General features: G+C 34.5%; 3 protein-coding genes across 3 annotated transcripts; 2 read left to right on the top strand and 1 right to left on the bottom strand.

The window, feature by feature from the left end:
* Nucleotides 1-4,543: 4,543 nt before the first annotated feature.
* On the top strand, nt 4,544-7,659 carry LOC125195914 (BES1/BZR1 homolog protein 4-like). Its single transcript, XM_048094201.1, has 3 exons — nt 4,544-4,864; nt 6,439-7,187; nt 7,271-7,659. Exons 1-3 carry the CDS (start codon nt 4,649-4,651, stop codon nt 7,272-7,274), a joined length of 969 nt encoding a protein of 322 aa, XP_047950158.1. The 5' UTR covers nt 4,544-4,648; the 3' UTR covers nt 7,275-7,659.
* A 1,647-nt stretch (nt 7,660-9,306) lies between these two features.
* LOC125191942 lies at nt 9,307-12,550 on the bottom strand. Its single transcript, XM_048089377.1, has 6 exons — nt 12,514-12,550; nt 12,319-12,415; nt 10,472-11,835; nt 10,158-10,355; nt 9,794-9,989; nt 9,307-9,687 (listed from the first exon to the last, which is right to left on the bottom strand). The coding sequence occupies exons 3-6, from the start codon at nt 11,762-11,764 to the stop codon at nt 9,503-9,505; spliced, it is 1,872 nt and encodes a 623-aa protein (XP_047945334.1). The 5' UTR covers nt 11,765-11,835; nt 12,319-12,415; nt 12,514-12,550; the 3' UTR covers nt 9,307-9,502.
* A 7,714-nt stretch (nt 12,551-20,264) lies between these two features.
* LOC125191944 (aquaporin NIP1-1-like) lies at nt 20,265-23,902 on the top strand. The gene is made up of 5 exons (XM_048089378.1): nt 20,265-20,507; nt 20,568-20,792; nt 22,287-22,484; nt 22,767-22,828; nt 23,482-23,902. Exons 1-5 carry the CDS (start codon nt 20,385-20,387, stop codon nt 23,699-23,701), a joined length of 828 nt encoding a protein of 275 aa, XP_047945335.1. The 5' UTR covers nt 20,265-20,384; the 3' UTR covers nt 23,702-23,902.
* The last annotated feature ends 1,823 nt before the right edge of the window (nt 23,903-25,725 follow it).

Genomic DNA, 25,725 nt, shown 5'->3' on the forward strand with positions numbered 1-25,725 from the left:
ATTTAAACATTAAAAATGTCCAAAATGTTTGGCTATTCGCACGCCAAGCAAGTGGCAAGGGCGCGCGTCTAGGGACGTCCCTTCTATTTTTGTCCGTTGTGCGAGCACGTCCTGCCATCTTATCTGCAATTTGTCCTTCGTTATCTTGTTTCGCCTGGGCACACTTTCCACTTGCAATATTGTTGGCCTTTATATAAAAAATATTATAAATTCGTTGAAAATATTGAACTCGTTAGGAATTAGAAAAATTGGTTGACGTCTAAACAAAAATTTGATTTTATTTTTAAAAAATATCCTCTTCGTTTCATTCAAAGCAAAACTTTTTTCCGGCAAAAGATTTTATGTGGAGTTGTTTAAGAGCATCCGCAATGGTGCTTAGGCCAGCCATTCTCTCCCCTGCCACGTCAGCAACACTAAAAAAACCACCTGCCACGTCAGATTTAGGCCAGACCATAGGCCAGCCGCAATAAAAACAATTCAAAATATACTATATTTACGAAATTAAAATTGCAATATACGGAATTAAATTTACGACACATATACGGGAAAAATAATCCATTCCATTAAAAAAAAGTACAAAGATTTAAAAAAAAAAAGTACATGATTTTTTTTTTTTAAAAAAAAAGGGCTTCAACACACGAGCCCCGCCACTCTCTACTCCTCATCGCCGTCGCCGTCGCCGTCGTCCTCGTCGTCGCCGCCGCCGTCTCCTTGCGCCGCTGCCGCCACCCGTGGTATCTGAGCCCACGTCGGAACCCCCCAGCCGTGACCTCGCGATCTCTAAATCAGCACGCATGCTCTCGAGCATCTCGTAAAGAAACCTCTTCTCCCGTGGGGTCAGTGGCATTCTTCCACTCTCGGAAGACTTGTAACATCTGAGCCCGGATGCTTTAATGTGTTAGTTTGGGAGAGAATAAAGGTAAAAGACAAAAAAAATGAGAGAGTTGTATTTTTACTTTTAGAACCGTGTCACTTTGAATACGATGTTCCAAATTGGTAAATGTGTATTCATTTTCCTAACTTTTTTCTTAATATTTCCTTCCTTTTTATCGTGCCTCATTTTCCTCTTACTTAACAAATTGTATCTTTCAGTATCATGCTTTGAGTTTATAATCGTCAAATTATCATTGTGTTTAAGATGCATTTATATATTTGAATTTAGGGACATTGGCATGTAATATCATGGAACTTTCAAAAAGTTGAGTTTTTCTCATGAACTTTGAAATTGACAAATAATATCATGAACTTTACCTCGAGTTTGTTATTTCCCACAAAAGAAAAATTCCGGCACATAATGTCATGATACGGATTTTTTTTTTCGAAATTTCTCGACAACAACTTCGAGAGCTTCAAGTTTTTCAATATTTGAGGATAGTTTTTCTTGAAACACACCCTCCAAAATTGTTTTTCAATCTATTAATATTGCCATAATTTTTTCTTTGGTGGGAACTACAAACTCGGGGTATAGTTCGTAACATTACTTATTTGCCAATTTCAAAGTTCGTGAGAAAAAATTCAACTTTTTAAAAGTTTCATGATACTAGGTGCCAATATCCCTTGGATTTATTTGTAAATCTTTAACATTATTGGAAATTATAGTTACTACTAGTAATATTTAAGATTTGTGCTCTAAAATGTCATTTTTTACAAGTCTAATTGATTGAACCACAAACTAGTATATTTAGTGATTCGTTTGTCGATGTACTTTTTAAAATTAAAGTGATATAATCATTTATTTATTTTTATTTGGTCAGGTTAATAAAATGGTTGGCTCTCAATAAATTGCACTACAGTAAAATGGACAGCATATTGGGTGCAATATGGCCCATTCAACTCAATTAAAAAACTCCACTGCCGCCCACCACATTTCCCGCCTATTTTGCCGCTAATTTACCATTGATTCTTTTAATTTATACATTTGGATTATGGAGTACTCCATATGCTTTATTTCTAACCTATTTTAGTATTTGATCATAACTATAATTTAGGTAACGCTTGGAAATTAAAACTCGCGCCTACAAGTTAATTGCAGACCTATAATAGTGCGATTATTGCTCATCATTTGCTATTATCACAACTAATTTACTTTATCAATTTTCAACCAATATATTATTTCTTCTAGCACTGTTTAATTCATTTAAGTGATAGTATGCTGATCTTACCTAATCGAACTACAGATAGTTTAACAAGGTTCATTTATGTGCGAGATTTAAATATGTAATGTCAAATAAGTTAATTTAAAAGAGAATAAAGAATAAAATCTAAAAAATAATAAAGTAGTTAAATATTTATATAGGCTGAATTATACTTTAAAACTTTCGGTTTAAGAACTATTCTACCATTCATATTATACTTAAACTCATTCTATGTGTAAATATCACACTTAAACTCATTTTTAGTGTAAATATCATACTCCATTAAGTAGTGATTTTATTTAAAAAATTTATACGATCTTCATCCTTAGCTGGCCACTGTATATCTTAATTGAACACCCATCACAATACTGTCGAGCCGAGATATGGGGGACAGTTGGAGTTGGGGTTCAGCCTTTTTTGCAAGAAGAATTTAAAAGTATTCTTCATGTAATTATTTACAACAAAGTGACAAACCTTATTAGGTATGAAGGCCCATGCATGACGGTCCAACCGGCCGAATTAAGTAAATAAAAAAGGTTATTATTTGACTATTTCTATCCCAGATTAATTTTATTAATAATCACTCTGTTATGTTAATGAAACCCCAACTCAGTCAATGCAAATATCCTATTTAAAAGCATAGTAAGATGCTATTTTTGCTATTAATAGTGTATTTGCTTATCAACTAAATTAAACTTCGTCCTATATGACATGCACATATATGATAGATTGTACATTTGTACTGATTTAGTGTGGAAATATTCTAATCAAGCTCCTATTTATTTGACGCATGCCTTGCTTATTTTTGATTAATTTTTTAAAAAAGAAATTATAAAGCACCGAAAAATAAGTGGACCCCAGGATTAAACGGTGTGGTCGGACATAATCTTCGTAATCCAACCCAGTTAATTATTTCAAAGTCCTAATCCGCTGCGCACGTGCAAGTAGTTGAATATGTGATCATGAAACATGGGCCCACATCCAGTTGTACTCATCTCAAATTCGAAATTTCCCATCAATTTGGTAAATCTAACAAAAATAAGTTGGTCAAAAGGCTATATTTACTTGATAAGGATCTCCTCGTCCATTTTTCCTACTCTACTCCTCATTTACCTCTCATAATATAATAAAATAATATTATAATTATAATCAATTTTAATAAATGATAATGGATTATTTTATTGTGAAGGTGAATGAAGAGTAGAGTAAGGAAAGGGGATGAAAAGATCCTTACCGTTATTTACTAGTGACTTACTGTACGGTTAGTACCCAATCAAACTGATACTATAATAATTTAAAAATATACTACTACTTGTATTTACCAAATTTTTTAAATGTCCAAATTGACGATTCCCATATTTCTGCATTGCTCATGGTTAACTTTGACATGATATTTTCCAATGTGTATCATCTCAAATTCTCAACGATGAAATTTTAGTAATGCTAAAATATTGAATCATATTATCACTAGATTGCGATTACATTGATCGAAATATGCTTGCGTATATAAAATAAAGAAATAAGCGTTAGAGCATCTTCAAGGGTAGAACATATATAGAAAAGGTATATTATTTATTTACATTCTTAAAAAGTGAGATATATCCTTCTAAAAAGTACTCCCTCCGTTCCGGCTAAGATGACACATTGCTTAGCCGGCACGAGATTTTAGGAGTTATTGGTTAAAGTGTTTAATTGGAGAGAGAGAAGGTGAGTGTGAGTATTAAAATAGAAAGATAAAGAAAGATGAATATTTTAATAGGAGTGTAGGGTGCGGAGGATAGTCGAACTATGCACATATTTTTTTTAAATTTTTTTTTTGTATTTTCTTCTATATATTTCACCAACTTTTATTTAATAAATTTCACACTTTTCACTCCACTCTATTCCCCATTTCAATTTCTCTCTAAATTCAATAATGAATTCCGACGATTTTCCATTTTTGCAAGCATAAAAAATAAAAAATAAATATTGACAATAAGATTTGCCTTTAATTTGTGGTGTTTTTATATTTATTCTTGCTAATTGATATGTTTGCAAACATAAAAGATAAAAAAACAAATGCAAAATAGATGGATATTATCAAAAATATATATGGAGTATTATTACTGAAAAATGAGATCCATCTCATTAAAAAAATAATAATTCTTAAATAAAATTAGTTTATTTATTAAGAATTTTCGAAAATAATAATGTGGTTTATTTTTATTTTTAAGCGAGGGGTTTTATTTTGGTAAAAAACCTCCAAGTGCCTCACTCAACACCTGTCCCACTTCAAAAGACTAAACACGTGCACGACCCGCATTTCTAGGGTACATTACATTTACACACCTCAGTGGCACTCTTGTAATTAACTCCCTTTTCAAGCCCGAATTTCTCTCTCCCTCGTATTTATCTATCCTTTTCCCTCTCCTCTTTAATTCAGTAATCACACTCAACCCAAAAACCCCCCACAATCCGGTTCGCGAAGCCGGTTCGGATCGCCTCTTGCCGGAGCCATTCCCCGACCCGGACCGATGACTTCGGGCACCAGATTGCCGACTTGGAAGGAGCGGGAGAACAACAAGCGCCGGGAGCGCCGCCGCCGCGCGATCGCCGCGAAGATCTTCTCCGGACTCAGGATGTACGGCAACTACAAGCTCCCCAAGCACTGCGACAACAACGAGGTGCTCAAAGCTCTCTGCAACGAGGCCGGATGGGTCGTGGAAGAGGACGGCACCACCTACAGACAGGTATAAGCACCGATCGGAACTTCAATTTGCAAGTTTAGCTACCTCTCAGCTGCGGTGTATGTAGATCTTATTCACTGTCGATTTAGGATCGCGTGCGTGTGTGTGATTGTGTGTTTTCTGCGGTGCTGGTGCCTGCTAAAATGCGCTCGATGCGTACGGTAGACGTTAGCGGTGTCGATCGGGGGATGGATGTGGAAACGCGAGCTGCGTGACGCATCCGGCGCACGATAGTAGCGATGGAATCGAATCTAACCTGCTGAATTAAATATTATATTTAGATATTGCTTTGTGATTTTGAGGAGTTTTTTAATTAGGTTAGACGGCGATTAGGTGTCAAATGGTGCGGTGTCGAGGTCGAGAGCATGTGACGGTCATACTGTGTGTACAACAAATTTACGGTTTCTGAGTTTGATGCTTTTACTGCACTGCACGGCGTACGAAGCACGATTAGATCGTTTTGAGGGTGTGATATTTTGCTTTTTCAAGCACGTACCTTAAAAGATTCTTATCCTTTTTTTCATATTTGTCAGTCAATTTATTATTTAAAGAACATTGGGGCCTTTTTTGGATGTTTTTGCTCAACTTGTGTTTACCTAAACTGTTCAATTCGGTTGATTAGATCCATGAAATCGAGAACCGAGTGTTTCAATTCAAAACAATTAGTAATAAATGCACATGGCATGATGAATTATTCTCTTATAGTTTCTTAGTATTTTCTTTAATTAAGAGGAGGCCCTTTCAAATTCCATTTCGTGAAATATTTAGTTTCATATACTTGCTTCTCACAAAGTTCATAATTTATCATTTGTATATCTGATCGGCCACTTGCATGTAGTTGAGCTGTAAGTAGAGCACAAATAATATCTGCCAACTACTACATGCTAGCATAACAAAGGCTGGACAAATAAACATTTCTTTCATTTTTTTTGTGGGGAGGGTTGTCCGCATATGCTGAAACGCCATGGTACAATGTTCCAAAATACTAAATGCTTACGTGCATGTGCACACACACGCACAAGGTTCTTTTTTTAAAAGATCAGAATCATAGAGGTGACATTTATTTAACATATGCCAGTTATATGTTTTCACAACAACCATTGTCCAAGTGTACAATGCTGTGAAACATTCATTTAAAGTGCTCAGGTCCCTTTCCTAGTAGGAGTACAAAGAACCGTGCTTGAATATTTTGGTAGCATTTTCTGTAATTTCTGTAATGAGTAATGCTCTGGTAGTTATGGCATTCATTTAATCGTCTATGTAAAGCTAATTTTAATTGTCTCTGTAATACTCTTCTGTTGGCATGTTCTTGGAATTCATTGATGACAGTCATGGTTCAGCATTGGATTTTAGTGTTGTGTGCTAATGAAATAATCTTAATAGATGGTAGGTGTCACATCCTATGATTAAATATGAGCACATGTAGAATACTTGGTCCATAATAGGAAGATGGTGAACCTCTTCACTGCAATAGGTTTTCTTCAACTCCTGATTCAGCTTATTGTTTGTTCGATCTTCTGATGTGTACTATTTATGTGGAACGTGTGGTTCCTCTTAACGGGTCTCTATATATGCAGGGATGCAAGCCTGTGGAACGCATGGATATCATGGGCTCAGCTGCAGTAAGTCCTTGCTCATCATATCAACCTAGCCCAGGAGCCTCCTTCAACCCAAGCCCTGCATCATCTTCTTTCGCAAGCCCTTCCCATTATGGCGCTAATGCCAATAATTCGGCCGATCCCAATTCCCTTATTCCTTGGCTAAAGAACCTATCTTCTGGCACTTTGCCAGCATCTAAGCTACCCCATAATCTTTACATTCCAGGAGGCTCTATTAGTGCTCCAGTCACACCACCTCTAAGCTCACCAACTGCACGCACACCTAGAATGAACGGCAACTGTGATGACCCGGCGGCTGCTTCCGCATGGTGTGGGCAAAACTACCCATTTCTACCCTCTTCCACTCCCCAGAGCCCCGGTCTGCAAACTCCACCTGATTCTGGATGGCTCTCTGGGGTTCAGACTCCCCAAGATGGGCCTTCTTCTCCGACATTCAGCCTTGTCTCTGCCAATCCATTCGGCTTCAAGGAACCATATTCAAACGGAGGCTCTCGAATGTGGACCCCTGGCCAGAGCGGGACATGCTCCCCGGCCATTAGAGCCGGAGTCGACCATACAGCCGATATTCCAATGTCCGATGCAATTTCAGCTGAATTTGCATTCGGTAGTAATCACATGGGGCTAGTGAAACCGTGGGAGGGCGAGAGAATACACGACGAATGTGTTCCCGATGACCTCGAGCTTACTCTTGGCAATTCTACCACCAGGTATATAACAAAACCATCTACTCCTTCACATGGCGCTTACTCCTCCTTCCTTGAACTAATGATTGAAAGCGGTTTATTTTCAGGTGAAGTGGTGCACATTATTGTTGTACTACTAATTAGAGCTGATCTTTCTGGTATCCACTTGAAACCAAAATACACAGCAGGATCAGAATTGTTTTTTCTTTTTTTTTGTTTTTATCTTTGAAAAAAAAAAAATTGATTGTGGCCTTTGAGGATACAAAAGGTTGGACTATAAATAGCTTTTTCTCATGTCATGTAGTTGGGTCTGCAATTTTTGAGCAGATGTTTCTCATCCTCACACAATAGCCTGCATATTCTTTTGATTCTTTTTCCCTCAACAGTGATCGATCGTCGTCTTGTCCTATCTGTTTGTTTTGTGATTTTTTTTCCCTTTTTCTTTTGTAATTTGGTCTGTACTTTCAGAGTCAAAAGATCACACTCGTTACAGATATCTGTCGGAGCAACTTGTCTCTCTTTGAGTAATTTTTTTTTACTAATTACGCTTCTCCACATCTCTTTGATCTGAATTAAATTGAAATATAAAAATTTGTTTTTCTTTTTAAGTTTCGATTCAGTTTGAAATTTTTGACAAATTTTCATTTTTTGATTCGAATCAGTTTAGATATAGTATAAAAACTTAAAATTTCAAATTTAAATTTTAATACTACTATGCAATATTTTTTCAAATTCGAATCCAGTACTTATGTTGGTTATATTAGTAAGTGTTAGTGAAGTGAATAATACTACTCCCTCCGTACCTCATTAGCAGTCACAGTTTGACCGGGCACGGATTTTAAGAAATGTAAAGAAAAGTTGGTTAAAAAAGTTAGTGGAATGTGAGACCCACTTTTTTATATTGGTTTTATAATAAAATGTGAGTGAAGTGAGTTAGTGGAATGTGGGACCTACTTACCATTTATGGTAAAAATGAAGTGTGACTCTTAATTGGGGACGAACCGAAATGGAAAGGTGTGACTCTTAATCGGGGACGGAGGGAGTATCATTTAAGGTACTTAAATTATAAAAAAATACTCCCTCTGTCCCAGATAATTCGTCTCACTTTGATTGTGCACGAGTATTAAGAAATGTAATGAAAAGTGAGTTGAAAAAGTTAGTGGAATGTGGATCCTAATTTATATATTAGTTTTATAATAAAATGTGAGTAGGAATGAGTTAGTGGAATATGAGGTCCTCTACCAGAAATGGTAAAAAGTGAAATGAGACAAATTATGTGGGACGGACCAAAATAGAAAAATGAGACATTATCTTGAGACGGAGGGAGTACATCATATTAGGTAATATGATTAGAGAGATATAGAAAATATCAAATTAACTACCTATATTTAAAAGGATAAAAATGTCCTTCATGGCTAAGGGGCATTTTGGGTGTAAAAGGTGATAAATAGTGAAAAAGTATAATAAATGTAATTACACCTTAGTTCAGGGACTACCCACGATATTTTTAAAGTTTAGGTACCATTTGCGTACAAAACGCATAGTTTATGGACCATTTGCGTAGTTCACTCTAGATTTTATATGTTAATTGGTTGTGAGTTGTGACAACATGTTATAAATAGAAAAATAATACTCTCCTTTTGTCCCATTAGAAATGCAACGTTTTCCTTTTTGGATTGTCCCACTAAAAATGAAACGTTTTCTAAAATGGAAACATCACTCTCTCTACTTTTCCCTCTCTCTTACTTTACTCTCTATTCATTAACTCACAAAATAACACTTGCATAAAATCCTGTGCCGGAAACCAAATGTTTCATATTTATTGGGACGGAGGGGGTATTTGAATTTTTTGTTTTTTTAATTTTTGGGATAAATTTATACATCTCGATGTTTTTTTTTTCCAATTGGTTTTTGTAGTTTAGATTTTCTTTTGTCTGGACTTTTTAGTTTTTACAAAATTGTTTTTCAACTTGATTTAAGAAAAAAAAAATACTGAACCATAAACAAAAGCTTCATCCAAACTATTAATCCACGAGTCATAAAATAGGGAGGGTGATTCTGTACAAATTAATAATTGTAAATAACTTACGAAAGAGTTGCATTTCAGTATCATACAAACAAATTTAGTAAACAAAGAATCAGATAACAAATCAATAATCGAAAATGTGATTAAAATGGCACAATTACAGTTTCTTTGTATGTGCTTCACCATTGTATCCACACGCCATAACCATTTCCAACCACCAACTACTTTTATACAGCTAACAAATGAGTGATTCTGTACAAAGATAGACGACTGCAAAGTGCAAACTCCTCTTGCAATTTCACCATACATACAATCATCTCTCCATCTGCCTATACAAGTCTTCCAGTGCCCGGTAAAGAGTGGCTGCCGCAGGCGGCTGAGGTAACGAACCCAGAAGAATCTTTAACGCGTCGAGTGATTGGCTGCCATAAAATCTGGAATTCTCCCGAGCACGGGTTGTGACCACGCTTCCTTCGAGAGAGCACCCGATGAAGGCACCTGCAATACAAAAATCGAGCAAAATAAAACCATGTTATGAATTTAGATTTTCGGCCCTCTCGTTATTTCTAGATTAACTAATTAAGAGGCTAGACGGAGAGGCGACCTTTACTGCAGCTGTATGTATAGCAAGCGGCGTATCCACCATCACCAGCTCTCAAACCAGCTTCCGCAGTACGACCAATGGTTCCTACAGCAGCACTAGCACCGGCTCCGACTGAGACGTGTGCATCGCTGCAGAAGGTTTTCACAGCGTCGTATGTTCTCAACACGATTATGAAGTCGGTTAACTCTCCTCCTGCCTGCAGAGTAATATACATAAATTATTAATATTGAGCACTTTTTTATGAAGCTACTTCTGTAAGCTCTAGTCTCGTCGAAAACAGTTTCAATCACTCGTTTAAACACGATAAATGCAGAACCTCATGAACGAAACAGCTAATGATAACAAAGAAAGTAATCCACTTAACCTGTGCGCCCCAGCCGACACCAAAGGAAGAAATGGCGGAGGGTGGAGACCAAGATCCGTCTTCCCTAAGAGCAACCACCAACCCAGTTCCAACATTGTAGGTAACCACAGCTCCAACCTTCACAACTGTAAGTATCGCGAGCCCCTTTGCATCTCGCAAAATGGCTTCTGGAATTCTCTTCTCTTGTCTCAAACCAACCTGATAAAATGGCACAAGAAAATAACTTTGGGGTGAAAAAAAATTATAGTTTAATCGTATTTCATGTATGGACTTTCAAGATTACTAATAATAACCGTTGGGGTTAAGGTTCATACGCTAGCATAGCTACAGATTGTGTTTGCAGCCTTGTAAATCTCATACTCCATCGTTTGTCCCCATGGGAAATTCACCCAAGATCTTAAAGTGCTCAAGTCTGTCAAATCATGAGTTGGGAACTGCGAAGCACGACTCACTTGATTCATTAAGTAAGGCTGCACAGACTCGAGGCGCACACAGCATACATCACAAACTCTTTGAGGATCTCCGGTACGGAAATTTTCAGGCAACAAGCTCCTTCCTTTGGTACACTCATTACAAAAGATCCCTCCGCAAAACCTGCAATGATGCCTTGTGCACATGATAGGATGGAAACGCACACCACAAAGCATACAAGAAGAAGCAGAGCTATCCGGCAGCCATTTAGGTGGCTCTGATTCGAGAATTTCTTGGGTGCTACTGAAATTGGCCTCTGTCAGGGTCTGAGCCATTTCCTTCCATGCTTGCTCAACTAACTGGGTGGATATCAACGACATTCCTATAATATCCCCAGAAGCAAGAGAATTCAACTTTCCACGCGCTGCAAGTAACATCTCCACCACCACATCCCACATGGTCAATTCTTTATCTTCACCAATGTACTGATTCCAGCCCATATCTTCTTCTGGAACGTAACCACCATTTGAGCAGCGCCCTCTGGTCCACTCTTCGCGGTCATTTTCAGTCATTGGAGGGACAGAAACAGGTATCCAAGCCCCCGTGTCTTCACAAAGAGGTGTTTCATAATAGAAGTACTTCCCTTCTTCACAATTTCTGGAACCCGAATCTCCATTGCTATCAACCACTATATTTTGGGGTGACAGTGCCCCATTGATATTCATAGTGCCTATGTGTGGATCCAAAGTAGTATTCCCTTCATCATTGTCTACAGTTAACGAAGAATCAGATCCATTAGTCCTAGATATTAGATGAGCTGGATCTCCATTCCTAGTATTAGGCTCCCCTTCACACTTAAGTAACCCATCACCCGAATCAGCAGAACTGGATATGTCATGATCATAAACTGACTGTCCTACTCCATCAGGTGAAGACTTGAGGTCAAGTTTCCCAGTATCGGATATAATTTGGCGCATAGAGTCCTCGCTAGGATTTTCAGCCAATTCAAGAAAGTTTTCCAAATCATCGTGTTGGGTCATAGGACTCACTTTCATATTACTTTCCCGGTTTTCTTGCTTAGAACAAAAGTCAGAAACAGACACTTCAGCTAGGACAACGGAGCTTCTGCTACCCGTTACATTCTCCCCATGGTCCTTAAACGATTGAAGATCACTTGTTTCATGAGAAAAATCCATTCTTTAGCTCATAAACTGCCACTCAATTCTTTAAAAAGAACCCCTCTTCTCCTCAGATGATAATAGCAATCCTAATATCAGAAAAATGGCATCAGCCATAGAGCACAAAACAAGTCAAATTTAGTCTCTTAAAGATTTGGTTTTAGTCATCTCTCCGTTAATAGAATATCTCTTCGTAAAGAAACACATATCCACCAAACCCAACAAAATTCTGAAACAACAATGCAATAAGAAGAAGACAATTGGAAACGTTCATCCAAAAACAATGAGACACGAAAAAGAGGGAAAACAGACACACCACAAAAGGGCAACGGAAAACTACAAAGGAGGCATGTCAATCACCACTATCACATGATTTCACCTCAATTTCATTTCTGTTAGCTTTGAGAAAACTTTTAAACACCAAAGAATAACATAGCTTGATGAGCTAAAAGCACTAAACTGAGTCAAGAACCTCAACGAAAATCCAATTACATACAAAACTAATTTCAGAAATTAAACACCAAAGTTGAATCAAGAAATTCATATACGATCATCAGAGGAAGAAGACAAACCGTCTAAAGATTGGAATCAGATCCTCGGTCTTCAAATTCAGAAACGATTCTAAACTCGATCAATAAGCATTTCACAGCTCCAGCATACTAATCGAAACTAATATTCCCAAATTTTCGGTAGTCAATACAAAAAAAAAGATTAAATTTTGATTGCAAAACGAATCAGGGAAGAATATACACAATTTAAATATAAACCTCTATGAAATCATTTGCGGTGACGTCGAAAGGTAGTGCCGTGTTTGGTTTATCAAATAATTTCGGTAATCTTCGTTTGAGGAAAAGCTACTTATATTACTCCATAATTACAAACTGACCTCGTCCGGAATTTTCTTTCGCCCCCTCTTATATTATGTAAATTACAAACTGACCCCAGGTAGGAAACAACAGAAATTTCAGCTCTCTTACTTCAATCTCACTCTACTTGAGAGCTGGAATCGAGCTTACAGCAAGTCTGTGTTTTTCATCAAAATTAATGGAATTATTTCAATTAATACTTACAGTTTTGTTGCTGATCTTCTCTAATCCGTCACAAGCTGCTGTGATTCCCAATGATGCTTCTCGGAATCAAATTCGCGGGCCGAAGCTGAACGGCTCCGACGCCAGAAGTAGGAACCCTAAATCAGTCGATCCGAAACGTGGCTGCGGCGAATTGAGCTCCAGATCCGAGTGCAGTGAGAGCACCAAGTGCCGGTGGTGCCGGAGCGAAGCTTTGGATGACATGTGCTTTTCTAAATCTGAAGCTTGGCGATTGCCTTCCCAGGTCTTCTCTTGTGAATTGTGATTCTATCGCTTCCTTTTTTGATTCGTAGTGTTTCATTTCATTTTTCTGCGAATTGTACGAGCTGTAATCTGGATGTGAATGTACTGTTGTGTAATATGTGTAGAAAATTTTCCAATGTAATTTGAGCTTTTCTGAAATCTGAATTTAGGATTCTTTGATGGTTTCTTGAGGATAGAGTTAGCACTGGGCTAGATTATGTTACTGATTGTGAATGATGTCTGTTTATCATCATGAGGCTTGTTTTTTGGATGTGGTAAATGTTTGTTATAGGCTTGTAAGCATGTTTGAAGTGGAAAGACTCAAACTTTGAGAGAATTCCATTGAATTCTGAGTTTGAAATCAGTAAAAATTATATGGGTGATATATATTGATCTGGCATGTTGTGTCTGGTTTAGAGTTGATAGAATGCCAAGTGATGATTTTCAGTATTAATCGCTGTCGTTTATTGTCGAATGAATGTAGTTATGTTAAGTGTTTGAAACATAGGAGCCTCTTGTAGTTGGCCATAGTAAAGGGCAGCCTCAGTGATAGAACAAGTAGATGATGAAATAAAATCGAAAGAATCTATCTCCCCTTTTTGTTGGAGGTAACTTTGCACCTCTTCCATCAATGCTCACTGCAACATAGCAAAACTGAGAAAATTTAGGTGTTTTTTTTATTCTTCTTGATGTCCATCTGTATATCTTGTCTCTGCAACCTAAACAGACCAGTTCCTGGTGGGGCATTTTCATGTGGTCAGGCTTGGGGGTTACGGATGAATTCACATAGAGTTATCTTATGAGAAATTAGCATCTCATCATCAGGTCAGGGTTGTTGCTATTGTTCTTTTGATGCTGTTCCGTTGTGTTTGATCACACGACAAGTGTATGAGGTGATGTAGAACACTTGAAGCGCGAACTACATGAGATAAGCGCCCTCGGTTTTATCTATATTGCATATGTATCATGCCGCTTATGATGGCAGAGATGGATAATCTGGTGTTGTGGTTGGATTCAGAAGTCTTCCTATTTCCCAAGGATTGCTTAGTTTGTGTAATTAAGGAGACTAACCCAGTCTGTGTTTCTTTTTACAAGTTAAACATTTGTGGCTGGTTTTCCCCTTTGTAATTGTGATGGTTACGGATTCTAGTGAAAGGAAACTTGTCTCACATCGGTGGTGTAAGCTCGGTGTTTATAAACCGAATTGGCCATCTCCCTTGATAGACTAATTTTTTGGGACGAGTTCTCGTGTCATGTTTCTGGATTGGGTCTTGAATCAGAGTGAAAAAAATGGAATTAGAATCTAGCAAGTTTACATATTTTGGGTAGGAGAGAATATTTTCAGTAAATTTATCCAGAACCAATAAATCATTTTATGTCTTCTGAAAAAGTAAAAAAAAAAGTGTGGGCTGGCCTAAGATGAAGCCCAACGACTTGATCCAGTCATTTTGGTAGGAAACAAAATCATAAGCAGAGAATAAAATCCCCATTCTTCTTCATAATGACAAAATAAAAATAAATAAAAAAAAAGAAATTTTCATTTTTCACAATGTAGATTTGTGTTATATCACAAAATCTAGTTCTTTGAAAATGCCTAAACATTGCAAAGAAAGTGTAAAAAATTATAAAAAGAGGGAACAAGAGGGCGTTATCATAGATTTTTTTTTCCATTGTGAATGTTTTTGGATGAGGGGTCCCACTAATTGGTCTCGTCATAATTTAGGATCAATCATCAATATACAAAATTCATCACTTGATGCTGATATTAATCATATACCAAAATAATTTCTTATACCACTTATATAGTGGTAGTTGAGTGGTGAATACAGGTACACATTTATTTTATGGAATTAGGGGTTCATTGCATGAAGAAGTACAGATTGAATTCTTTTCACACTTCAAAATATGAATTACAATGGTGATATATAAATCGAGGTTAAAAAATACCACCAAATATTGTTAGTCAACACTAAATGACAAAATGCGAATGTCACTCATCAATGACATAAGTATGATTCAAGAATGCGATAATATGCTCATTTTCTTTCATAAAATTTGGATATTTTAAATACTCCATAATTTTTATAGTAGTAGTAAAATATTATAACGATGGTGACTTTTATTGTTTGTCATCAAATATCCATTTTCCCTATTTGGGAGTGTTTATTTTATTTGATGTGATGGATTTACCGAAAAATCCAAATTAATTTCGCGATTAGTTTGATGAACCGGTTAATTTTAAGCTTGTTCGATCATGTAATCTAGTCCAATCACTTTAGTGTTGGAAATTACAAATATAAAGTCGTCTAGACATACATCTCTACGATATATTAACTAAAACTAAACGTCCTAAAAAAGGTGTAAAGCAAAACAACTAATCGAGAAAACACTCAAAAGCGAACAAATTAAAAATTAAAAATTGAAACAAATGATCTCGGGTCAAGTCGAGGAGAAACACTCTTCACGCTAACAAATTGACGTACTATCCCTAAAGCTAAAATAATTTTCTTTAATTGTTTAGAAGCACCATAACCGCATTAGGAACTAGCAAACTTGACGGAATTTCAAGAATTGAGCAAACAAACTTCTAAACAGAACGCAAATTGATGTATGCACAAGAAAAAAATAAGGTTGATATATGTGAGATTTCTCACGTAATAATGTTAGTGGGGTAGAACTTAGAAGTATATTGGAGGAAAGTCAGATAATAAATCATACTCGTAACCAATTTGCAATAAATGAATACCTAGGAAAGTCAGAGACAATAAATCATACCAATGTTGCAACAAATTAACTTAACGATATATAATTATATATAGTATACCACATCAATTTATTGTATTGAAAATATAAATTAGTCATTTTCAAAATAAGAAGCATTTCATTTTAACCATTACATATAGTATATATTTTTTCAAGAGATTGAAGCAAGAAAAAATTTTAGTAGTATTAGAATTTAATTATTAATAAATCCCATTATAATTCATAATAATGATCAATCGCACTTAACCATCGAGAAACTTGTAATTCGTCAAAAAGTGCAAGAATTGTGGATGATAAAAATATAGCCTAGCCATGTCTACTAGCCTAAATTCAACCCCCGCATGCAAAAACCCATCTTAAATATTTTGGTGGATCCAATTTTCAAACAGTTGAAACCCATTTGCATTATTTATATTGGTCTATAATTTGGAAAGTTGCTGTAAATATTCTATTAATCCTACGTTTTCACATTGAATTCTTGCATTATTTTCATGTGTTGGAGTTGACGGTTGCATCAACGGTTTCTTATATTTTAAGATAAGATTGGAAAAAAATTGAAAGTGGTTAGGATCCCATGATTCATGGAGTTTCAAATGGTTGCTTTTTTGATGGCTGTTTTAACGCAGCAAGTGGCCGGCAATGAGCTCTCGTGATCTCTTATTTTTCTTCCCACATTTGGGATATTGTCTCCTTCCATTTTTATTTCAAAAATAAGTATGATATTTCAACGTGATTTGCATGATCCAGGGAGAGATATCCTTAATCAACATTTTGAATATAATATTTAGATATTATTGCAATTAATTATGCACATGTAGCTTCATGCATTTGGGGTCGTGCAAAATTATGAATAGTTTCTTGTCTTTAGCGGTTGTTTCAAATGATTATTTTACTAGTATAATACTAGTAATATTATGTTATAGAATTATTTTACTACTTTGAATTAGTAATTCTATTTCACGATAGTGTGTTAATTAGTCGATCATAATTAAATAATAATATAAATCAGCAATTTTCCCAAAAATGGTAAAACAATATTCAGAATTATGTGATATGGTTAAATTAGTCATAAAATTAATTACTATCATTTAAAATACAATCAGTTCGGTCCAATTTAAATATAAAGAGCATTATATACATACCATTTATGTAAATTTATTTTTTATATGAATTGGATTTTGGGGGTTCACATTATACTTTTCAAATCATGGACCCATGCTTTCTAAATCTTTAATAAAGGTTGGAACTTTGTTTCCTCTTCATCTGGATTTGATAAATGTCATTTATTCAACTACGTACTTTGAGTATATCCGAGTAAACGTACACGGAAATGTCTCCATATACGTAATCATTTCATATAAACAAGATAAAAATACGACACTTCATTATAATCAGATTTATGAAAATGAGAGTCGAATTAATAATTAATCATATTGACTGCAAATTCTTCAACGCGTGATTTAATCTAAAATGACAAGAGGGTCATCAAATACTACTCCATCCTATCACAAATCTATATTTATAGATACGCAAGTAAAATTTTACTACTAACTAATTTTTACAAATTCTGAATATACTATAGTAGGGGAGCACTAGGATGCCATCCCCCTTATTTAGAGTCACAACGTACATCCAATCCGGTGCTGCCATGTGACACAAAATATGCAATATTTTAAATACAAAAATGCAATCTAGTTGTATATGTATTTCTGCAGATTGCATTTTTGTTACATGCAGATTGCATTTTATAGTGTTGAGTTTTGCATTTTCACATAAATTGCATTTTATATTGTTAAGTTTTGCATTTTCACATATATAAATGCAATCCGTCTATATATAAAATGCAAATTAAACAGTCAATATCTAAAATGCAAAACTCAACAATAAAAAATGCAATCTGCATGTAACAAAAATGCAATCTGCCGAGATTCATTTATAGCTTCTACAAATATATTGCATTTTTTGTGCCACATAGCAGCACCAGATTGGATGCACGTTGTAACTTTAAAATTAGTTGTTATACTAGTACATCCCTACTATAGTATTTATATGTATGCATGTCTCAATTTTTCAATTTTATCATTTTCAAAAGTGCATTTATTTTTTACTTTTTTCTACATAATAACTAGGAATAAATTAATAAAAATGTATTTTTTCTTAGTATACGAGTTTATTTTGACAATGGTCTTGGATTCAATTAATTGTTGTCGGCTTCCAATAAGAGAACACCGACACCAACTGGCTATACTTCAAAATTTTTGTTTGAAATAACAAGTCGTCACCATAAAATTAATGGGCCACATTCTGGTTAGAGTTCATTACGTACTATGCTTCCATTTTTATAAAGTACTCTATATTAGTACTGTAAATATTTTTGGAATTTATCAAGTTAAAATGGTTTGCAGCCTAAAATGAACGATTCGAGGGGTGTTTGCCGTTCTTGCAATCTTGCCTCCCCTAAACCCGTTGATCACTACAACAAGTCCATCTTATAAGGACACAAATTTGGTGATGCAATTACTTGCATTGGAAAATTTCGAAACATTTATCAGCACAAATTAGAAACACGAAATAATATTACTATTATTTAAAAATACCATTTATACAATTATACCAATCGATTATACTTACTAAATTTGAAAAGAAAATATTATTCAAATCAGAGTAGCCAATGCGATTAGACATGCAACAAGAACAAGTCCAATGAAGTGGTCAATGATGACTTATAGTTATATGCATGAAATAAAGAATAGAAGACCTCAACCTCAAACAATAATAACACAGGTATTTATGATGATGCATTGTTATATAGTAGAAGTAGTATTTATTTAAATCTTAAAATAAACAAAACATATACGAAGCTGTATTTATACAATAAATAACCCTATGAGATTGCGTATATCAAAGATTACTCAGTCAAATTAAGGTTTTCTATGATCAGAAGCATGGTAATTTAATGGTTTGGTTGCCAAATGCATCAAAATAGATTTCTTATGCACATTTTCCTCACCTAAGTTGCCGCTCTTGGGAAAAAATAATTTGAATGAAAATGGTCACAATTTTCTACTTAGGAAATAAGATAGTAATATCAGCATATTCATGTTTTGGTGGTTTAATTGGTTATGAAGCTATGTAGCAGTTGTTTACCAACCAGTTTGCAATACATTGCCGGTCTTAATTTCTTATTTTTCTCTTAGTTTATATAAATAATCATTTAATTTTTTAAAGTTAATTCTCCAAACATTTTTGTAACGATCTCTGATTTGGACTATTTGTGGATGATGGACAGTGGTGGATTGGGGGCGGCCGGATGGCCAGTCCCACCCTGACCGTCTGAAGAACCTAGCTATTTGTCTCTTTAAGTCGACTCGAGTATAAATATATGTAATTATTTTCAATACATGTCGAATTTAACTTGGCAGTCAAATAATAAATTTTATTTTTTTCTTTTATTTATCCATATTATATCTTATCTCATGTTACTAAATCTTGTATCGTAGCTAGATCCGCCACTAACAATGGAATATGCAGTTTTGTTGTGCTTCGTGTTTGTCTTTTCTAAAGAAAGTACTTTGTAATACTGCGGTGTCTCATTTGGTTCGTCTATATATGAAGAAACATCAAGTATGTAACTTTCTAGTTAGTTTTATTATTTTATTTTAGTTAGAAGATATCGATGAGTTAGTGTCGTCGACATGCAATGGTTTGTCGTCTATCTCATGGAGTACTATAATAATAACCACATTGATAATTGCAATGATTGTCTTGATCAAATGTGTATAAATATAGGATATATATTTCACTAATTTATTCCATACATTTACATTTTTTATTTTTTTTGAAGAGCTAAAGTGATATATACATTTATTCATATAGACTATATAACCAAAGGATAATTGCAATGACTGTCATGATCATATACTCAGTAGTAGAGGATACGAGCTTTAATTCAAACATGAGAAAGTATAAGAGTAAAAAGATTAAAGTTGGTGTAGTTGGAAAAATATGGATAAAGCAGAAGAGGAAGATAAAAGTGATCCGTAATAAATTAAAGCAACTTTTTATTTTTCGTATGAGAGTAATGTTGATGGATGAAGAAAATAGAAAAAGAAAATGCTACACCACTAATTTTTTTTCCATATGTACACTTTAATGTATTATTTATAATTTGTGACGAGAAAAGAGATACTCCCATATTTAATTAAAGATAGTAGAGATAGTAGAGATCATACTTTTTTACAAAATTAAAATTCATTAATTCCAGGGGGTTGTTATAGTAAAAAAGTAAAATCTCGATATGAATAAATGCAGCACACTTTTCAACCAGATACTAGTATAATTTGAATGATAAATTAATCTCCAAATTTGTTATCTTTAGAGATAGAAAGAGTTATACCATGTGTCCATATCCATTGACTTGACTCGGCCTTCCTCAACAAAATTAAAGATATTCAATCACCCCATGCTTCCATAAATATAGCTACCTTCTTCCCACAAAATCTCACTAACCCAATATTTCTCCATCACCACCATCTCTACCTGTTATGGCTGAGACATCAAATGGAAACGGAGTTGTGGTGCACATAAAAGAAGACGATTTCAACCGCAACTCCGACGCCACCTCCGCCACCGGATGCTTCTCTCTCACCGTCCCCTTCATACAAAAGGTATGATCTAAATAATTAGTTTGGTTTTGAAGTGAATTTATTAAATAAATTGGTTGGCAGATAATAGCGGAGACGCTGGGGACATTCTTCTTGATATTCGCGGGGTGCGGCGCGGTGGCGGTGAACGCCGATAAAGACAAAGTGATCACTCTTCCCGGAATAGCTATAGTGTGGGGGCTGGTGGTCATGGTCATGGTCTACTCAGTCGGCCACATCTCCGGCGCCCACTTCAACCCCGCCGTCACCCTTGCTTTCGCCACCTGTAAAAGATTCCCCTGGAAACAGGTACTCTCTCCGTCCCATAAAAGTTAAGTCATATTCTTTTTTAGTCCGTCCCAACAAAGTTGACTCGTTTCCTCATTTTCTTTTTTTAACAAAAGACAAAACATCTAATTACTCTTATTTTATTCCATCATTTACTTTACTCTCTTTTATCTTTCATATTTTTTTTCATTTCTCCTATTTATTTAATATAAATTCTTAATCTATGTACCCAAAAATTTTGTCTATAGGACGAGGAAGTACCTTATTTTCTCACGAGTTTTAAGAAATATAGTTGAAAATTGATGATACTTTTATAATATATAATAATAAAATATGATTGAGATCTGTGATGTTCATTATTAATACGAACAGATAAAAATGATGAAGTGGGACATTAATGGTGTTTGATTTTAATTTAATTTCAAATCAACAGCATTTTATGTTGACTCTTAGTGTGTATGTATGTAATGTATGCATACAATTGTGATTGGTTTTTGTCGAATTGAATGTCTCAGTGTTCTCATCAATAATTTTCTCCATTTCACACTATATATATAATACACGTTGATTTGCATTTCGATAAGATAAAACCATATCTATCCATATTTACTAATTCGGTGCGGATAAATCGAGTATATGGGTTTATTTCTCAAAGTCAAACCAAATATTACCAAATAAATTGCTCCTCATTTGTTAGGTGATTATCGTCTCATAATGTGTTTCACTAAAAACGTTAATTTGGTCCAATAAGGAATGTAATTTGTGTTTTTAGACACATGATGATATACAATTTTAAAAAAAAATGTTTAATTTTGGTGTCTCAATTAAAATTAAAGAACATAAATGAAAGCATCTCAAAATATACAAAAATTAGTCGTATTAAGTTATAGTGGACAATTGAATCGTCAACTTAAGTATATTTTTCATGCCACCCTCAATTTTGGTCATTTTTCAAAATATTTCAACGCATGGCAATTGCGTTTTTATTTTGTGTTTTTATAATATAAGTTCGTTATGGTGTTTATTTTTCGTAGTTGATAAAACAAATAGTAATACTATTATAACTAATTTGTACTACCAATTACTATAATTTTTCCAATTCCACGTACGTATTTAGTGAGATATAAGAATTAGGTAAAATTGATTTAAATAGAAGTTATCACGTGCTTTGGGATAATCCAAAACTTCAATTCTTTAAAGTACTAAACAAGGTCTTTTTTATGTATATAGGTTTAATCGATAGTAAATGTGATTTAAATCATTTAATGTTGTCTAGTTTAGGCAGCTAGGACAGGTAGTGAATTCAAAGTCTTACAGTAAATATACCCCACAAAGACTCGACATTTATTATGTTTAGTTTTATATTTGTATTAATTCTATTTCACAATAATTTCGCAATTTTGATCTATGTTTTGTTATTGCTTTTCATTTTAATATATTGCCTACCACAAGTCACAGAAATGCTGTACATGAAAAGTACATATTGAAATAAGATGTTCATAAATATTTTTGTAGGTACCTGCATATATAGTCGCTCAAGTAGTTGGATCAACCCTAGCCGCCGGAACCCTACGGTTATTATTCAGTGGGCCGCACGATCACTTCACCGGAACCCTACCCACCGGCACGGACGTGCAGTCGTTGGTTGTAGAATTTATTATCACATTCTACCTCATGTTCGTCATCTCCGGCGTTGCCACGGACAACAGAGCTGTAATTATTCTAACCCTAATTATTGGCCCATAAAATAGTTAACATAATTTAATTGGAAAAGACAGCGTAGAGTTGGCTCAATTAGGTTGGAATATTAAGATGATTGGTCCACCTACATAATATTGACATAAACTATAATTAAGTCTAACGATTTAGACCATTATCGTTAATAAATGGAGGGTTTGGCATTTATTACATTTTTTATAATTTAATTGATGGTAAAAGCGAATTTAACATAATTGATTTCATACTTGAGAATTGAGATTAAATTTACTGGTGCAGATCGGAGAACTTGCTGGCTTGGCTGTTGGAGCAGTTATATTGTTAAATGTTATGTTTGCTGGGTACGTAAACTCTTCATTTTTTTTTAACTTCAAATATGCACTTGTGATGTTATATTACAATATCCTTTATTGTCAATAAGAAGCATGATAATTGGGGAAAATAAATTCTATATAGGAATACAAAAATCTCTTTTGAACCAATAACATTCAAGAATTAACTCTCTATTAAATGAAATCATATTTGTGCGAAGCCAGTATATATTTTTCCACGTGAAAAAGTCTAATGAGTTCATAAAAATATATGGACTAGCGTCGCAGAATATACATACTTTGTACGATTAACTTTCTTTAAAAATAAGATTAATAATAGTAGTTCACTGTTTACTTACTTCGCTATTAATGGAGAGAAAACGTTTTACTAACTAAGTTGCGCTTGATTGTACTATATTAAATTGCATGTATAGGTTTTAGTCAAATCTCATTTATGTCACAACACATTAGTTTATGTCAATGCACGATATATACCATATCTGAGCACATGGCCTGAGATATGGCTATAATTGAGATACAGATTACACAATATCTTATTCTTAATTTCTCATTTATGATTTACCATAAAAAGAGTCTTACAAGCTAAGTTACATTGTCATTATTTGTACTCTCTCTTGTCTTATAATAAATTAATTAAGCTTCCTATTTAATGGGCTTTGCAGGCCGATATCGGGAGCATCGATGAATCCGGCAAGGAGTCTCGGGCCGGCTATAGTGTCGAACAATTTCAGAGGCATATGGATCTATTTGGTTGGCCCAACAGCTGGGGCCATTGCTGGAGCCTGGGTCTACAATATCGTCAGATTTACTAACAAACCTCTTCGTGAAATTACCAAAAGTGGGTCGTTTTTGAAGAGTTCAGCCCGCAATAATTCAAGCTAGGCCCAATCTACGGCACACTGTTTCTTGTAATTCTACAGAACAAAAAAAAACAGAGTTTGATTGGTCTGAGTATATGGTTATGTTACTAATAATTGTAGGAAACTAGTGATCACATATCCATATATTTTGATGCTCAAAGGGTAATATTTTTAGGGGGATCTCATCTTTAATGTAATGAAGAATTAAAAGTCTTTGGAGTTATGTAACAGACTCAATTATGATTATATCCGTATCATAACAATTAACAAAATAAGCTCAATTAAGTGAAAAAATCTGGACCATAATTCAAGCTAGGCCCAACTACGGCCCACTATTTCTTGACCTCGTTTGATTATGATGAAATAAATTAGAGTTAAGATTGTAGGGGAGTGATCAATTGCTAACTTTCTTAAGTTGCTAACTTGCTAACTCATCAACGCAGTGTATTAAAAATGTCAACACATAATTTTGTTGAACTTCAATATAATATGTTGATATTATGTGTTGTGTTGACATTTTTAATACACTGTATTGATGAGTTAGCAGGGTTAGCAATTTAAATAGTTAGCAATATAACACACCCCTAAGATTGTATTGCAAATAATTGTAGGAAACTTGATTATCACACATCTATATTTTGATGCTCAATGGGTAGTAATTTTGTGTCGTGCCAATGCAATTTATATACTATGTTAAATATTATGTAATGAAGAATTCAAAGTTAGAGCGCAATCCAAGTGAGAGGTTCAACAAAGCTTTACCGGATCTGGATGCTTCTATTTAATAGTCTCTCCGTCCTAGTTTAGGAGTACAATTTAGTTAGGGCACAAGTTTTAAAAAATTATTGGAGTATGTAATAATTGAAGTGGGGTATTGAAAAGTGAGACACTTTTGACTTTTTGTATGTTTAGAATTTTGTTTTGTTTTATTTTTATGAAAGTAATGGCATTTGAGTGTAAATTTCATAAAAAATGGGGTTAAATTTTATGTCAAAATATGATAAATTCTAAATGAGACTCTTAAACTGAGACGGATGGAAATAGCAAAATATGACTCTTAAACTGGGACGGAGGGAGTACTATATTAACTTAGATTTTGAGTTCGAATTCAAAAGCAACAAATTTTCTATATTTTTAGTTCAAATTGATGGCGAATGCAATAACTTTATACTTCATTGCATTCTTTATCACATTCATATAATAAAAGATTGATGCAGTTTCAGCATACAAAACTTCGGGGCTAAACAAATTATTTTTTTGGAGTTTTTAGTTATTTTCTACTTAGTAGAATTAGTAGATAGAAAAAATATTAATAATCGATGATTCTTGGATTGTTGTGTGAGATCTTACATCCTGTTAATCGGCTTCTTATTGTTGTTCTATACTTTCATTTATAGAATAATTATCTCAGATCTGTTGCAAGTCCTTTTCAATTTCAAATTGTAAATATTATTGAGTTAATATTCTTTGCTAAATTAATTTAGTTTTCTTCCAAAAATGTTTAGTCAAGAATGGCTGATTGATGGATATGTTTCTCCTGTGTCTTTTGACTAGTCTACAATTAATATTATTAATATCTTCCAAAAATATTGTTTAGTCAAGAATCACAATGTCGATGTGATGATTAAGGTGGAGATTGAGATATAACCATGCATCACTTGATGAGGGCAGTTGGATGTTCAAGAAGGAAGATCCCATTCGCATGAGCTTGTTGATAGCTGTTTGGATCTCATGTTTTAACTCTGTTTCAGTTTCAGATCCACAAGCAAAAATAGATTTTAGTCATAGTTGGAGTCACATTTAGTGTGAGCACGGGTTTTAAGAAATATAAAAAATAGTAAGTTTAAAAAGTTAGTGGAATATGAAGTCTACTTTTTTATATTGATTTTATAATAGTAGGTGAGTGAAGTAAGTTAGTGAAATGTGAGACCTACTTACTATTTATAATAAACGTGAAATATGACACTCATTGTAGGACGGACTGAAATAACAAAATGTCACTCTATTGTCGTGGGACCAAGGGAGTATTTTGGATTTAGTTACAAT

Source organism: Salvia hispanica, chromosome 6 (assembly GCF_023119035.1).
Source record: "Salvia hispanica cultivar TCC Black 2014 chromosome 6, UniMelb_Shisp_WGS_1.0, whole genome shotgun sequence".
NCBI classification, from domain to species: Eukaryota; Viridiplantae; Streptophyta; class Magnoliopsida; order Lamiales; family Lamiaceae; genus Salvia; species Salvia hispanica.